At 33.2% G+C, this 18,298-nt stretch overlaps 1 protein-coding gene across 1 annotated transcript in view; it reads left to right on the top strand.

Moving 5' to 3' along the window:
* The window catches only part of LOC134530768 (zinc finger protein 616-like), a 65,016-nt gene that overhangs the window by 32,381 nt on the left and 14,337 nt on the right, over window positions 1-18,298 (top strand). Inside the window, exons 3-5 of the mRNA XM_063365935.1 lie at window positions 5,495-5,635; window positions 6,402-6,887; window positions 10,998-11,128. Coding sequence (XP_063222005.1) covers window positions 5,495-5,635; window positions 6,402-6,887; window positions 10,998-11,128 — 758 coding nt within the window. The remainder of the gene's footprint in view (window positions 1-5,494; window positions 5,636-6,401; window positions 6,888-10,997; window positions 11,129-18,298) is intronic.

Genomic DNA, 18,298 nt, shown 5'->3' with positions numbered 1-18,298 from the left:
ATTATTAAGTCGTGCTTTATGAGAATGAATGCTGATTAAGTAATTAATTTTTTTTATGGATATTTACATACATCATTATTAAATTTAAATTTTTGGGTATTCAGTTGACAAGTTCTAAAAAATAAGTTCATTGCAATTTTTTGGAGCCATATGATTGTTACTGCCCTTGTGTGGTTAATATATTAATTTTATATTAATTTTCTTATAAAAGCTCTGGAAGCTGCTTTAAGTGGGCGAAACATACAGCAGTATACTCAGAGATACACAAGGGAGAAACATTAAAAAAAAAAAAAAAAAAGGAACTTACTTCTTACAATAGGAAGTAGAAAGTGGATCGTATTTGAAGTAATAAATAAAAAGAAGAAGTTTGCTTAAAGCTTACCCTTTTTATGGTTAGTTATGATTTTCATTATTTTCTTTTGATATCAGAAATTACAAAATTATACTGAACTGAATTAATTGGAGGGGGGGGGGGGGGAGGGTCGCCAACAAAAGTTATGAATTTCAAATAGATTATAAATTTTACAGATTTAACAATCATGTTTTCACAAAAAAAAATAACATAAATAAATTTAATTGCTGAAACATATGTTAGCCCAGCCATTGCGGGGCTATATATAGTTTGATTTCACAATTTTTGATCGTTGACTGTTCACTGGCGGTGACTAGAAGCGGGAGAGTCTCGTAGATCACTTTCCAGAGGGAAAGGTGTAAATTTAGCTGTATTCCAGGATGGACTTGAGTCAGAGAAAACCCTGTGCACTGGCACCATCTCTTTGAACATTTCTTCAACTCCACTGCAACCAAAAAAGGGGAACCAGTGGTCAATAATAGAAAATAAATAGACGAAGCAACAAGAATCGAGAAGTTAGGGCAAACGTTAAATAGCGAGCCAACTATAGGCAAACAGGCGTTGAATTTTCCACTTACCATTGGACGGGGGTGGAATGAAGACACATTATATACAACAAAGAAACATATTTTCGTTTGAATTTTGATGCCTTTTATTTGCATTTCAGAAAGAAATGAGAACTAGGCTATATTGCAAGTTGCGCGGGAGACCAGATGATTTCCTATAGTTACAAAAGAAGATATGTTAACCAATGCAATATATAGGCCTTACTTAATAAGTCAGAAATTAGGAAATTGCTTCATTGAAGTATTATTGTAAACTTATACATAAACAAGTGCGATTTTTTACATCTCATGAGAATACCAATAACAACTAGATTGGGTGTCTTGATTGTAGCATGTACCCACGCTATCCCTATGTTTTCCGTTTGGCACCATAACCAGGCTTATGCATATTACAAATTGACTAAATATAAACAGTAGTATGAGTCAGAGACTTTCATTAAAAATTTTATCATCTGAATTAGTATTAACTTAATAACAATATGTTATTCTGTAAAATAATATTTCTTTTCTTTTGGGTCATTCTTTTAAAGTCTTCAAAACAAATTACATACTCAAGAAATTTCATACTGGAAGCATATCATGCCTCATCTGCAATGTGAAATTGTGTGCTCAGTAATTATAGTATATAACAGACATGGGCAAACTTTTTAATGGGAGGGCCAAATAAAAAAAAATATATTGGCGGGCAAAAAAAATTGAACTAAATACATTTTTATAAGTGATAAACTTAATTTTTGGCTTTTACATCACACACAACTTATATTATATGCAGCAACGTAACTGGCATGTGTAGCTAGCTAGTTTTTTAAAAATATTTTGCTGACATGACAGTTTTTTTATGTAGAGCTCCTGCTTTTGCTTCCGTTTTTCTTAAGTGGCGTTGTTTTGTTTTGTCAGGAAGTGTCGTGAGATGTTGAATTCTTTGAATACGGCTACAGCTTCATCGCAAATGAGACACACAGATTTGTCCTTAATATTTCCAAGTCCACTCATCTTTAAAAACACGACATTCTGAATCAATTTTTTGTTTTTTACTTGCCATTGTAACATACAAAAATCATCACCAACAAAGCAAAACAATAGAAACACAAGCCAGACATACAGCTGCAGAGGTGACTTGACACTGACTACATGACTGTCCGAACTATACTGACCTTGAGAACAGACGAAACGAAAATGGTAGTGCCCGATTTGTTCTGAACTTAGCCGAGCAACTCCGTGTGTTCTACAGGCCAGCCACTGTGAAGACACCAGTGTGAACACTGCCACACGCATTGTACTCCACATCGCCATGCTACCGATCTACAGATATCTACTATGGCACTAAGCCTACGCGAAGTTGCGTGCAAACTCATTTAATATTATATGCGATAATACCGTACTTAAAATGCAATTAGAAGAAAACCATTATTCTATTCTAGCTACGCAGAAAATACATTATGTCCTGTGTATAATTGTAAGGGTTTTCAAAACCAAGTTGCGGGCTGTATTAACTAGCCCCAAGGGCCGCAATTGGTCCGTGGGCAGTACTTTACCCATGAATGATATATGACTTTAACCTAAATTTTAACCTGTATTCAAATTCTAATCAGACACTTTTCAAAATAAATGATAATTTAAATCCGGCTTGAGGTACCTATTAGAACTATAGCCAGCTTGAAATAATTTGTACGTATTTACATTAGAAATAATTAAATTTTTCTTGGGTGTTCCTGTTGTCAAGCTTGGAAGAATTTTTTAAATACAATTTTACCTATTCCTTACTTAGCATGTCTTCAGATTGCACAAATTCATTTAGCGTGATGTTAATTTTACTGCCCCTGTCTTGAATAGCACATCTGTAAATTTCAGTTAGCACGAAATTACCACAGGCATGAAGCCACAAAGTCTGTTTCAGCTCGGTAAACAACAGATGTGCCGTGGGATACAGTTAGCCATACGAGGAGCGGGGGAAGAGCAGGTCGAACAAACGCTATCGGCTGTTGTACAAACATCAGCTATGGCAAGTTAAGTTGCGACTATGGACTGTAAAGGACCAAAATATTTTTACGACCACGCTTAGGCTGCCGTGCCGTACCGTTGTCACCCGGCCACAGACCGGGCCGTGATGAACTTGTCTAACCAGTGTCAGGGAACTCGCACGCACAAACAAAAGCGAGTGCCAATTCGTCTGCCTGTAACTGTACGTGCACAAGCACCTGCAGTTGGAATCATGGTTTCCAAGTGAGAGCATAATGCATCGTGTTCAAGTATTTAAACAAAACTAGGAGTATTACGGGGTGCAGAATTTAAACTGTGTGCACAATCGAATGAAATAAGGTCTCTAAAATTGTTTGTATAAGTCTGATGCTATGTTTTTTACTGGCAGGACAATATTTGACATCAGTTACTGGAACAGAAATGAACAGATGATTCACATGGAAAAGGTTGTTAAGTGAATGGTGCAATGAAAAAAAAATCATGAGCCTGATAGGATTTGTTTTAACCAAGCAGTGATATGCAAATAAGCACTTTAATTTTTGAAAAATAAAATTGTAAATATCCGGACAATAATATCAGTTTGACTTCCAGTAAAGGATGGGTTGGAAAGTTTTTGGAAGGGTATGTGATGTGAATTGAAGATGCAAGGCGGGCAAGTCAATCAGCCGACTGTTGATAACTACATCCTGTTACGCGATGTCACATTTGTCATACAAAGGATTTGATGGTAGGCTTATAAAAATAAATGGTGTGACAATTTTTATCATTGAGTGCTATTCTATGCAATTATATTACGTGATCACTAAGTAAATTAACTTACTATTTATGGAGACCAATGTTTCAAATAAGTGATTTCAGATAGCAAGAATATTTTTAGGAACACATTAATCATGCTACATGAGGGATTGGTGTAGTCAAAAATCCTTTACTAGAGGAAAGCAGATTAATAACGTCCTACTTAAGTGAATATAATTAAAGTACTCAAATCTCAATTTCTCTTATGTATTTGCAGCGATCCTAAACAAATAAAACCTCAAATTGTTAAATATTAGGTATTCATGGTTGTGTTGGGCTGCTCTAGCGATGCAACTAATTACCTTAGACTATTTGTAAACCTACTCTATTAAAGCTAAAAGAATAAGAAAAATACCTTAACATGGTTTTTTTTTATTTTTTAGTAAATCATATTTTTATTTCTGTGACTGAGGCAAAACGATTTTTTCCACAACTTACTAACAATTTCTATTTTATTTTTAAAATTAAACTTTGAGATGTTTTTAACATGGTTGTGTACAAAATCGTTTCTTTAATATTTTTAATTTCTTTACCTAGAGTCTTCTGTAAAAACTACATTAGTAAAAGCATTCTAATGGAAAGCTGTAAGATGCCATCATCTAGGACTTAATTGTATGTAGTTCTGTGTAATGCAAAAAATATACGGCGGTAGATCTTTGGTATGTTGTTAAGCACAGCTGACTACTGCTGTGCAAAAATTTAATTTTAGACAAAAATTTTAACATGTTATTTGCTTTGTTTTCGGAGCAAGTGTATTACTGTTGAGATTCCTCAGCATTTCTTATTCCTAAGAACATCTCTAACTCGCAGACAAAAACTAGTCTAATTACAATGCTAAGTACAAGACATAACAGATTAGTAAAGCTATTCCAAACGCATTGTTTTGTTTATTGAGAGAGAGTGTGTTTGAACTTCAAAATTTTTTTTTTCTTTCTGAAATATCTTTATTCTTCCGCAGGGCTGTCAAGAGACACTAAGGTTTGGGGGGAAATAATTTTGTCAGTCCCCCTTCCCATGACTCAGTTTAAAAGTTTTTTAACCCCACAAGGCAAAAAAACTATAAACATTACTGTAACTATTACTGAATATGTGATATGTGCTTATCGCATAACTTGGAAGGTTTCCTAAGAATAGGATAAACTCAAGCATTAAAATAAAATCTCGACACATAACCGGGTCCTTCCTGGCATCTGGCCCTTGGGGATTCTCTCCCCCCCCCCTCCCCCCCCCAGACTACTAATGGCAATTTTTCTCTCACCTTCCCAACACACTGGGTACTGAGCGAAGGCGGAAAGAGAACATGCGTTGAAGAAGTTTGGAAAACTGTTGAAAGGTGTCGCTACTGTCGAGCACACTAGGTAATTCTTTGTATCCATAATTACACGCTGATAAAACTTCAGTGGATACTTTTGTACCTTCGTAATAAACCAAAGACTAAATTGACATCCATCTTCCAGACAACAGATTGTAAAATATTTGATTTGAAAATGAAAAGTGTATAAACTCACAAATTAATTTATAATTTCGTGACATCTCATTTATTACAATTAAAATTGTAAATACATTTAATTAATAAAGATTACACATAAAGTTATGGTTTTAATCATGTATTAATGAATGTTTTACCTCTAAATTCTTTATAGTTTTTGACAAAATCTTGAATATTAAAAATTCTAGAAAATTAACAATAACATTGGTTAAAGATTTTAAAAATAAATAATTTGTTTTGTTGACTATGATGCTGGTGCACCATCCCCCAAATCAAGCTTCGGAGAGGGACGTATGTGGCTTGTGTTGGCAGGTCACAGACAAGGACTTGCTGCCTGTGAACATATGTGAGGATTGTATGGAGAAGCTGGAGGTGTGTCACAAGCTCGTCAGCACTTGTCTGGATGCTGACTCCGTTCTGAGGAACCTCCTCGGACTTCCTTCTCAAGAAAATGTGAGTGTGCATCTTGCATGCCCTTTTTTCCCCAGCACTGTTAGTAGCACGATATGAGCTAATAGAGTACGGACAAAATTGATGGTACAAAACATTAGCTTGAACGGAAACATCAGAAGAAGAAACAAGTAAATTTCTTAGTTATCTCAATCTGTGTCCTTTTTCCCTTGCACACTTATACACTAGATTCTATTTGAGTTTATTTGTTTACAAAATTGTTATATGAAGTTGTAGAAACCCTGTCGAAATATCAAAAGTTATGAAGTTATTCTTTGGCTCAGGTAGTTCAAACTTTGCCATATTTTAATGATTTGTCACAACATGTGGTGGGAAATTAAAATATGTTATTGTGGTTTGTACATTCCTTAAAATCAAGTGTAATTTTTAATTTTAAAAATTACTTTAGTAGGATGAATTTTGGTACTTTGTTTTCTGGGACATTTTTGTTCCTAATGAAATATTTCCTACATTTCATCCATACATTTGTTACATCTATTCTTCCCCAACATTCATGTTCTGTTAAAACTGGCTTATTTCTAATGAGGCACATTTCTTACATTAATTATCTCAGGACAGTCACTAGCAAATAATTTAATTTCACTTAAACAGACTGACTTTCCTTGAAACTTTTAGCATGTATACTTAATACTAAGTTAAGTTGTGCGTAGTCAACTGTTTAGCTTCTTATGCCATTGAAGATAATATTAGACATTATCTCTGTGTAATATGCACACTTTTTAAGTAATAATATGATTTTATTTTACAGGAGCATGAAATAGATGAAATAAAATCTGAGGTTGATACAGAATTTATAGATGTAGGAAAGGATATGTCTCATGAAGAAAATAATGAAAATTTGGCTGAAGATGGTTTACAAGAATTTGACGAAGTTACAAATTCACAGGTTCAAGATACAGCAACTGATGAAAATACAGATACTTTAGAAGTATATGAAAATGTTGATGGCTCACTCATGAATGAAACTACTGGAAATTTGCAGGATTCAAGTATTGATAGTGATGCTCAGTATCCAGCTATCGCTGAAAATCTTCAGCAAACCGACGTTATGACGAGCAATGAAGAGTGTTTGCAAGATTCGGAAATGATCTCAAATGAATTGAATCAAGCAATTCAATATTCTGAATCTAACATTGTGGAGGGTATGATGACAGAATTTAAAGAGGAGCCAGATCAGGAAGATTGCACTATGCCTGCTCAAGAAGAGTTCACACTTCATTCTAACTTGAAATTGGTAAGATTTTTTAAATTTGAAAGACTTGTGTACAGGGACAAGATTATAAGATTTTATTTTAGGTCAATTTTGTTTTTAAAACAGGAGAATTCATTGTTATTGTTTTTATTTTTAAGCATTGTCTTTATTTATAAAAATGGTGTATTATTCAACAGTAATGAAAATAAAATATTTCATAATACTTATTTGATCAAAATAGTCTAGAACAGAAATACTCAGAAAAGTAAAAATAGGCAAATTTTTGTGTGTTTGAAAAATATTCCAATATCATAAATGTAAAATATGTGTAACTAATAAGAAATGCAAAATCAAACAACATAATGTTTTTCCAGTGCATTTAGTTTGTACATTTTGCTACAAAATTAATGGTAAATAAATTACATTTAATCAATTTACTGTATAAAAGATAAAATTTTGGTATTTGAGTTTGTTTCTGTCAGATTGCTGATTGATTTCATGTTTTTAATTACATTTTGTTGCTAAATGGAATATTAATGTGCATTTCGATGTTGCGTGTTATTTCAGTTTTATTGCAATTTGCCTTATCATCTTGTTCCTATTGATGTAGAATATCATTTTTTAATTTACTTTTATGTATTTGCTTTACAGTGCAAATTTTGGCATATTTTTATGGGAAAAATTGCTTATGAGGTTACCTTTCTCAATTAGAATTATTTTATTTAATATCTGTAGGATTGGCATCTATTACTGCTGCCATCAACATGCATATAGATAGTGAGTGGTTTTCTGTATATACAACCTCTTTATAGCAAACTGTTTGCGAAGTCCTAGTCAAAACAGTATCCAACATGAGGTGTTGTCATGGCTATGAAACAGACATTTTCTCTGTTTTGCTTGAAATTCCAGTTTATAACAAAGATTCATTAGTATCAATTCATATTATTTATCTTCAAATTATCAATATGTATTTTTTATGTTGAAAATGAACAAACAGCTATTGTAAATATTTTATGAAACAATAAGAAACATAAATAATACAGCACACTTTATAAAGTTCTTGTTTTTTTCTATGGTGCCTAAAAGTATCTAATGTTTATTAACGTTTGCAATGAGAGAAAAATTGTGGCTTTTTACTAGAGTAATTCAAATGAAAGAAGGCCTATTCGGAGACAGGCATTGCTGCAGAAGCATCTGTAGAGTCTTTCACTAGAAGCAGAATCTTACAGGAATATTTAAGTTGTGTTTCAAGTTAAATGTGATTAGAAACACAATTGTGGAAAATAAACACCTTATATGTGAAGTCTAAAATAAACTTGATTGAACAGTTGTGCAAGAGTAAATAGCTAAATACTCATTTGATTATTTTCAGTCTTCAGTATTGTTTCTGTTTTTAACACTCCACATTTCTGATGGAACATTGTTTATTGCTTATCAGTTGCAAGATCAGTTTTAAATTTTTTTGAGGTATTTTAATTTAAAAAGTCTACATCTTGATACCTTTAAGATTATGTTCTACCTAAAATTATGCTGTTAATTACAATTAATATTTTATTCAGTGGTTTAAGCTATGTCCTTAAATTTCTTCTAAAAGTCCTTAATTTTTTTCTATTACAAAGAAGTACAAACTTTGAAAACTGTGCTACAAATCATTAATAAGTGATGTATGAATTTGTGTTAGTGTCTGTAAGTTTAGCTCAACTGGAAAAAAAAAAATTCCACATAATATTGTGTGTTGAGGGGGACAATTTTATAGCATTTTGGAATTTGAACATTTATAATATGAATGTAAAAATTCCTTTTCTTTCAAAAACAGTTTTATATTGCAGATGCATTGCGGATTTTTGTGACAATGCATTCTTGTGTCCAGGAAAAGTGTAAAATGTGATTTTTTAGATTTACTAACATTGTTTCATTTCACCGCTTAATAAAGAAATCTTATATAACAAAAACACAAAAATGCAGTGCCTTCAATTTCATTCTAGAGGTTTTGCTACATGTGGTAGCAGGAATGCCATGGGAAAGAAACAGGCACCAAAAGACACCATCTTTGTTTCACAGTTCTTTGACCATAACTAATTTCTATAGCTTGATATTCAAAATTTGACTTTGTTAAAGTAGGGTAAATAATTTCATATACATACTGAAGTTAATAGTGACTAGCTGCTACAAATATTTAACCCTGTTAAGTCATTGGTCTTTAGCATTTATTTCAAATTTTGGAAATGATCAAAACTGTAGTAATACTGTAATATGGCATCTTTCATTTGCAATGTCCTTTTAGCTGGTCCTAGGGAGGAAAGTCTTCATCAGGCTTTATCTTTTCTTTGGAATCTCAGGTTCTAGTTGGTTCTTGGTAGTGTGTTCTAGGATTAAAACCCTTGACTTGCATGTTTAGTCTGTGTATCCTGCTTCCATGCTGCTTGCTGTTATCTGTCCTAGAGTTTAAACTTAACAACATTACTCATGAGTTAAATCTAAATTTTGTGCTGGTAAAATTATTTCTTTAAATTACACACCTGGAAAAGGATCTCTCTTAAAAATATTCTCGGGTCTTTGAAAACCATTGTTTGAGTGTAACTGAAAAAAATTCAACACATTTTGAACATTGATAAGTTCTGCTTTGATGTTGCTTTTGAAATTATTCCTTTCATCAGCTACAATGTTTTATGATCATATGCTAATGTATACATATTTTTACATTTGTTTTTCCATCTATGCATTTTCAATGTGTTAATATCTTAGCTCTTAATGTACAGCATTTGGTAGGAGTAATTTATTGAATGGAATGGAAGTTGATTAGAACAGAAATGTGTCTTAAACAAGGTGCTACCATATGTGGAAGTCTCAGAAATCTCTACAAGATGGCGGATTTGCATGATTTATCTGTATATCAACTTTCGCAAACATTGGGGGGATGTACTAAGCGTATTGGTGTGCCAAACTAAACTTTATAATAGTACAACTATCCTTTAATAATTTATGTTATAATTTATAGTCATAAAAATAAATAATGACAAATTAAAAAGTACGCATTAACATTTTGACAATCCTTTTTAATCATTGAAATGTAGAGATATCACAGCATTCGTCATACTGTAGAGAAACAATAATTTGTTAGCCTACATATGTTTGACACCATTTTGTATAAATTAATTTTGTGATGAAATTTTTACTGTAAAATCTAAAAGGTTGTATCTCAATTAGGTTAAGGTTTGTTGGTAAGAAATATTTACAGACTGATTTATGTCATTTAAGCAAAAAACAATTATACATACTTATACTTAGTGTTAGAATTGTGTTTTAGAAAGTCTCAGGTTGATTTTGTTTAAATGTATCTATTGGACTACAATTTATTTTGAAAAATACTTAAAAGATAGCGCCATTTTCGTAATGATATACAGAACCAACAAAATGTCAAACAACTTTGATGCCACATTTGTTCCAACACAATTTTTATGGCTAATAAATGATAGGTATTTGAAAGTTGTGATTATATCTTGTTATGACTACTCAATTTTAGAAAATGTATTTCATGGTAGTTTCACTACCATAAAGTTTACTTTGGCACACCAATACGTTCCTTGATGTTCGCAAAATTTAATGGACATGGGTCCATATTGCCACATGTGGGTCTGCCATTTTATCGACTTCGGCTTGTGGCTGTAGCAATTTTTGCATGCATGTGCATTGGACTTTCAACCTGTTAAATTTTTATTGTGTAATGCATGCTTATTTCATTGTATTTCTGGTGCATACTAAAATTTCACCCTCAACACACCTAAGGAAGTATAACATCAAGAACGCAGGCAATAACAATCCCGGTCTAGGGGGAAATGACCCAGGTTCATCATTAAGGTATTTACATGCGACAGATTCGGTACTCCTGTTGTTCAGTTAGTCCTGAAAAATTAATAATATACCATCTTGTTAACAGAATTATAGTTAGGTTTGGAAAAGGCGAGAGATGTTTACCCTTCATTGGCGAGCACTGGAAAACTCACTCATACTTTTTTTTAACGTAAAATATAACCAAGTAGCACATAATGGAAAAGTATAAGATAAGATATAAAAATAATTGGTGGACCTCTTTGTATGAGTTTTAATTTTTTTTATTTGTAGCTCAAAGTAATTTTCGTTTGGTGTATTTAGGGCAACCACAGCAACTACAAGGTAATGGTGCTGAAGACAAAGTCCACAAAACCAGTCACCACATCTGATATCCTTAATGTTTTGAAACTAGGGGACAAGCATAGTAACCAGCTGGCTTCCACATCAGAAAGGTTGGTTCTCTTAGTGCTGTTTGTTATCTCAAAGAAAATTATTATGTATTGTTTCTGCAAAGTGTTATATTTTGTGTATGTTGAAAAACAGTATTTTTCTTTTTAGTGATTCTTTTATAGGTTTTCCTTTCATACCAGTGAATTCACTTGTATTTTTTTTTTTTAATATTTTTTTATTTATTATTATTTGAGTGCCTACCAACAGTCAGAGCCTTTAACAGGTGGGCACTTAACAAATAAATACAAAAAATAACAATAACATACACAAAACACAATAATAACACAACAATAAAATGGAACAACACAAACATAAAAAACATGACAAAAAACGCTTTAAAAAAATATAATTACTAAATTTGTTAATTTTAAATTAATTCATTATCAATGAAATAACAATAATTCATTATTTACATCAGAAATTATCTTAACTGCAAGAAAATTAAGGAATCAAAATGTCTTTCGTTGAGATTTTTGCCCTTTTGAAAGGGTCTAAATCTTTCAAAATATCATTAGAATTATCAGTACACCGTTTTGATAGCTCATTTTTTATGTGATACATTCGAAAAGGTCGCATTGTTCTATGATTGATTGAAGGAACTCAGAGACCAATTTTGTTTAATATTTCAGTGCTGTGGTAAACATTTATAAAACAATTTATAACAAAAACAGTATCAGAAACTTTCCTTCTAAACTGCAGTGTATGCGTGTTCAGGGTTTTAAGGGTTAAGTCGTAGTTAAAATTCTCTGAATTATTATCTATTAAATGTTTGTTAAAAATGTATCTAAACAATTTCTTTTGTATATTTTCAAGTCTATTTGAGTCAGTGGTAGTTATAGAGTTCCAGATGACAGAGCCATACTCTAATCTTACTAAGGTAAAATAAAGACTAATTACAGAATCAAGAGAGCTAGCCAAATAAGTTAAATATTTAATGAGCCCTATTATTTTGTTTGCACTTGCAATTAAATTATCCACGTGGTGATGAAAATAAAATTTAGAATCTAAGAGAATACCTAGATCACGCATACAATAAGTTCTCTGTATAATGTTGTTGTTTATTACATAGTTAAAATTTTCTTTATATGTTTTCCTAGAATATTATATAATTTTAATCTTCTTTACATTTAATTTCATTCCGTTAGTTTGACACCACTTAGTTACATTATTTATATCTTCTTGTAACAATATACAATCACTTGGTGTTCTAATTGTACTATATATTTTTAGATCATCTGCATAGAGCAGAGCTCTGGAATGCTGAATAACATTAACTATGTCGTTTATAAAAATTACAAATAAGTAAGGTGATAAGGTTCCACCCTGAGGCACTCCTGACGGTGCATTAAAAGATGAAGATAAAGTGCTACAAATATGAACAACAAAGGATCTTTCATTTAGATAGTTACAGAACCAATTAGTGTAGGAGGCATTCAAACCAAAACTAATTAATTTATCTACAATTAGAGAGTGCTTGCATGTATCAAATGCTTTACTTAAATCGAAATAAATAGCATCCACTTGTTTGCGGGATAAAATTTCGCCGTACGTATAATTAACAAACGCAAATAAATTTGTGATCGTAGTTTTACCAGGTACAAAACCGTGTTGACTATCCGCTATTAAATGGGATGTATGAAAATAAATATGTTTATGTATAATTTTTTCAAAAAATAGAAAAGCCACATAAAAGTGATATTGATCTATAATTAGTAACTAATTGTCTATCACCTTTTTTTTTAATACTGGGAAAACAATAGCTTGTTTCCATAATTTTGGATAGATTCCAGAAGTCAGACTTTTATTGAAAATGTGAGCTAAAATAGGTGCTAATATCTCCTTGCAGCCCTTAATAATAAAGTTGGGAATACCATCTACTCCTGTTGATTTGGTTGATTTTAGACATTTAATAGCCCAAAGAACGCGGCTGATTGTAATGATAGGTGGCATTAAGTTAGTTTCATACTTATGCGTTTGTGGTTGAAACTGCACATCACGGGGCTGATCATAAACTTCAGCAAAGTATTTTCAGAAAATATTTTTAGTGATCTATGGTATTTCTCCCATTGTTCACCTTACTGTTCAGTGAATTACCAGTATAGTTTTAAGAACACTTGTATATACTACATGCTTTTTATAATGGAATGTTAGGTATGTATTGACATGGTCGGGGGATTTGGTAGTAATTAAATTGTACGTTTAGTGGGCGCCACCGTGTCTAGGGGGCACGGACTCGGCGAGAAGACTCTGTCTCAGGCGTGACGTAGCCCGTGTGGCGGCGTGACTCGTTTCCCCCTTCAGCTATTACCCTAACCACTGACCTGGGCCGCTCTCAGCGTCGGGCACGCTGTTTATACAAACCACGCAGTGGGATCTCAGGGCGCCCCACACGCCGACAAACAACACTCGAAGGACGCAAACACAATCGCTCTATGAAAATGCCTCGCGGCACGACAGGCACAGCTGTGGTCCAACCACCTCGACAGGCGCACAAAGGCGAAGTCCTCGGAGAGCTGGAACGGAGCGTCTTTCTTCAGGTAGCGACGGGAAGCGACTGCGCGAGCAATGGCCGCCGAGGTAGCAGGAAAGGGGGGGGGTGGGGTGGTGTTTGGCGCCAAGCGCCCTGAACAGTTACCTGTTTCCCGTCGTGCCGCTGACGTAGTTAGAGAACGAAATACATAAAAATTACAATCAATTTGGATATAAAAACATATGGCACTTGGGGAACAAAACAAAAGACTTGCACAGTATTATTATTTCTTGGGAGCGAAGCACTGATTCTACAGCGCCCTCTTGCGGCGGCGCGCTATTTAAAAACATGTCAGCCGGGAGGATTAACAGGAGGGGAGGGAGGTGGTGGCACATCGGGCTCAGATGGGTGCAGCCCTGGACGATGTCAGTATAAATATGTAAAAGTAATTTTTTTAGTTACTTTGTACATTAAGATATTGTGTATGTTAAGTAGTCTAATAATGTTGAAATTATTTCTGGGATTGATTTCAAATTTTAAAATTTTTATAAAATTCCAGGACTTTATAGTTGCAAAACCAAAACTGTGTAAAAAATATATATATATATATTATTTTGAAAAAAAATTGTCGATTTGCAGTTTGTTACAAATATTGATTGTACCATTACGTGTTAATTAGTCTATAATGAGCCATTTTAATTTAATGAAGGAAAAAAGCTATTTTATGTTAAGTCTCACCCACGAAAGTGTGTGTTTAACCCCTACAAGTGAGAAGTAGCTGCATATGTAAACTATGTCTCCGATTAAGATATAGTGATACCAGCTATACACACGGAAAAATGTTAATCTAGTCAGTGATTGAAAGTAGTAGTTAAGTTATCAGAAATTGGGTGCCATTGCAGACCCTTGAAAATATTTAATATTAACAAAATTTCTTTACTCAGAAGGAAACTAAGTTAACATAATTTATTCAGTAAACAACAGTTATGATTTTCTATCTTTATCTGCACAGAACTTGACATTATTGTATGCAAAATAAAATTGAGTTATTAATTACATATTTAAATTAGGGGATTATATACTAGTTGTCGTGGTTGGCACCCCCTGTGTCACACCACCACAAGTCAGACACCCGTCTGGGAACAGTCTTAAACACTCCACGTAAATTCTTAATCTTTTTCAAATTATTATTTTGCGGGCTGCTCCAATAAACGGGTGCCCCAAAATTCTTAAGTAAATTATTCAAAGACCTTTTGGAAAAGGAAGAGAACAGAGTAATAGTATTTAAAACGAAAAACACGTAATTACTTGAAATGCCTAAAACTTTAATAGGACTACTTGGGCATGAACATGGCAGGCAATTTAATTGAAAACAAAATCTCAAAAAGATTACAATAATACCTATAACCTTTTGCCCTATAGAGCTACAGAGGCTTTTAATAGAGCCACGTTTTAGTATATACCAATAAATAAATACTGTAATAAACCCATTAATAAAATCAGACATTGATGAAAAGCTGCTCCAAATATATATATATATATATATATATATATATATATATATATATATATATATATATATATATATATATATATATATATATATATATATGTGTGTGTGTGTGTGTGTGTGTGTATGTGTGTGTGTATATAAATAATGAATTACAATTCTTTTTAAATAAAAGTTAATAAAAATAAATGTCACTCTAAAATGTCTTGATTACACCCGGGTGATTTTTAATTTTCGACGCTTCGCGGCAAGCATGATACAGGGTTCGTTAAAATTGGTACCACAATGGAACATACACTCGAAGTTGTGGGCGGGGTCTTTTTGCAGAAGTTATTTTTGAATTATTCACTCTTATTTTGGCAAAGTCCAAATCAACGCCCCGGGATTACAGGGGCAAGAGTTCAGGGCCGGAATCACTTACTTGGACGAACGATGTACGTTGAATCACACCCCGGACCTCCTGGCCCGGAGTTTAGCGGGCTGTAATTTAGCAGAGGTGCTAAATGCTTCATATTAACTCTGCAATCAACGGAAAATGTAGCGTGAACTCTTCTTCTTCTTGGCGGCACCCGTGACGACGTAAGTATTCCCCAATGCTCAATACACGTCAGCTGATTTTATTGAAAAAGTATTCGCGAGCTTGCCCAGGCCCAATACCACGAGCCATCGCGCCCGTTACGCTCGAAGCGCACACACGCCACACGGCGATCAGCTGACGACTCCCCGCCTACAGCTCATTCTGTCTTTTTCTTTTTTTCTTGACGTATTTCCCCCACCACTTTATAGCCTTGGAACAGTCCATTTGCATGCTCACAGCGGGGGAGCGTCGCACACAGTATTTTGATTGAAAGTCCAAAGCGTTATTATTAAATATTAAGAAACTAAACCATTAACGTAAAAAATAACATAATATAAAAACATATTTAAAAATAAGATTTACAAAACTTATAACAAACCAATACTTTTTAAAAAAAAGAACGGGGCAAATATTAAAACTAAAATTACGTAGCAGCCATAATTCAAAATTAATTAAAATAAATCTAAAATCAAGTGGCCATGCCGCCTATGGCCACATAGTTAAATATAGCTAACATTCAAATGCTATACTATTGTAGTAGTGCAATACATGACAGTTACCAATACCAGAGTGTTGAAATCTTTACATTAAATATCAGTTAGAGTCTACAAAATCCTCTACTTCAAACACATGAATATCAACATTTTAAAATTACTCAGCAAAGTCAATAAAGACGTTATTCAATAACAACATTATAAGAATATCTCTGGTATCCTCATGATTTATGGGGAAAATGGAAGGTTGAATCAAAGCACTTAAATAGGCTGTAAAACAAATGAGAATCTACTATGAAGAATTAAAACAGAAGTTAAAATGATACTTAATTTTAATGTTAACTAATAAACTTATATCACTACTCTAAATTACACGCAACACATTATACACTACACAAATAGCTACCCTATATAACAAAATTTACCGTATTTATATACCACATTTACTATCGGGTTTCATTGTATTTCCTACATTAGGAAATATTAGTTTTCGTCCAGCGTTGATTACTGTGATACGGGTCCTTCTCCAAACCACCATAGTGATAGTACTGGAATAGCCTACGCCAAAGTTTCAAAACAGTGTGCTATGTCTCTCGGAGTGCCGAAATCCTTCTATAACAGCGGTAGACCACTCCGGCTCCAGAACTCTGTTTTGAGGTTGTCGACGATTCACCGAAGTAACACCATCCCCTAATTGTTTACTAGTTGAAGTCAGTTCTTAAATCTTGTAGCAAACCACTAACAGCTGTGTTTCGACGTGGTCCGTATTGATCTTGATAATTCAAATAACACGAAACCAGTAAAGTTATATATATATGTGCAAATATAGTTGATGTAACTGATTTCCACTTCCAATGCAGTTAATCATAAACACTCACAAAGGTTCTCATCGACATCAGTTAAAATAGTAAACGTATTGTGACGCTAAGTTCATTTCCCTTATATATTCTTGCACATACACAAAATAAATTTATCTTCCAGCAACGTAGAATGCTTAATTATAATTTCTGTAATTTCATAGCTTCTAACTAGTTCAATTAAATATATTGCCGTAGTGAAGCTCATTCTGGACAAAATGCTTCTGCTTGTGTCAAATGCTAAACCAAGACCCTCTGTTCCAAACAAAAATCTTTCAGTCCATCGTCTTTTTTTTTCTTCATGCTAATAAATTCCTACTGTAACAATGCTAATAGAGCAAAACATTACACTATCAAGAATTATCATTTTGCAAAGAAAAAATGCTTTACGTGTAAAATATTTACATACTTTTGTTGCAGTTAAATAAAAAAACCAATTTTTTTTTTCTTTGTACAGATTTCTCTACATTACTATGTTTTATTCATTTTACTATGACATTGATGTGCAGGTTTTCCCACCTTATATATTATACGTAGTTAATTTATAAATAAAATTGTTACGATCTGGACCTCGCCAGCTAGTTATGATCTCAATTGCATATACATTAACACTTGATGAAATTTTGATTGAATATTGAAATAGTATTAAAGTTCCAGGCAAAATATCACTATAGATGATTTATTAATGAAATAAAATTTTTCGGGACAACAGTTGTTAATTTTAAGTTGTTTTTTTTTTTTCCTTCATCTTTCATGAAGATTTACAAATGTGTTACAGCTCATCACCTCCGGCTAGCTCAAAATTAGGTGATGAGTGAACATACAGGTTGGTAGCAGGTCACAAAGCAATTCATAGGCAGTGTTTGATGTATTTCCTGTTGTTTTTTATTCACGTAAAATCAAAATATCACCGTCTTCCACATAACAGAACAAACACAAAAAAAAATTTCAATGTACATACAGAAAAGAGAAAACTAGACTTCTTATGAATTATATCCTATCCTTGTGATAACTCACGGTACATTGCCTGGATAAGTTCCGGGCAGCGATGGCTTAACAAAGGCTTATGTTGCCTCACTGTGAGCTTTGCCAATGACTACAGTCAAAAAAAAAAGTTCTAATTTATTAAAATGTCCGAAAATAGGTTATTTCTTAGGCGTTGCCCGGACCGTAGCCGTAAAGTTATATTTTAATAACATAACATTATGTTAGTCGAGCCATCGCCAGACCACGACCTCTTGGCACGGTGCTCGAACAATGGCTA

This window comes from Bacillus rossius, chromosome 3, assembly GCF_032445375.1.
Source record: "Bacillus rossius redtenbacheri isolate Brsri chromosome 3, Brsri_v3, whole genome shotgun sequence".
Taxonomy (NCBI): Eukaryota; Metazoa; Arthropoda; class Insecta; order Phasmatodea; family Bacillidae; genus Bacillus; species Bacillus rossius.
The sequence above is the reverse complement of the archived record's forward strand: the minus strand, read 5'-3'. Positions and strand labels throughout refer to the sequence as shown.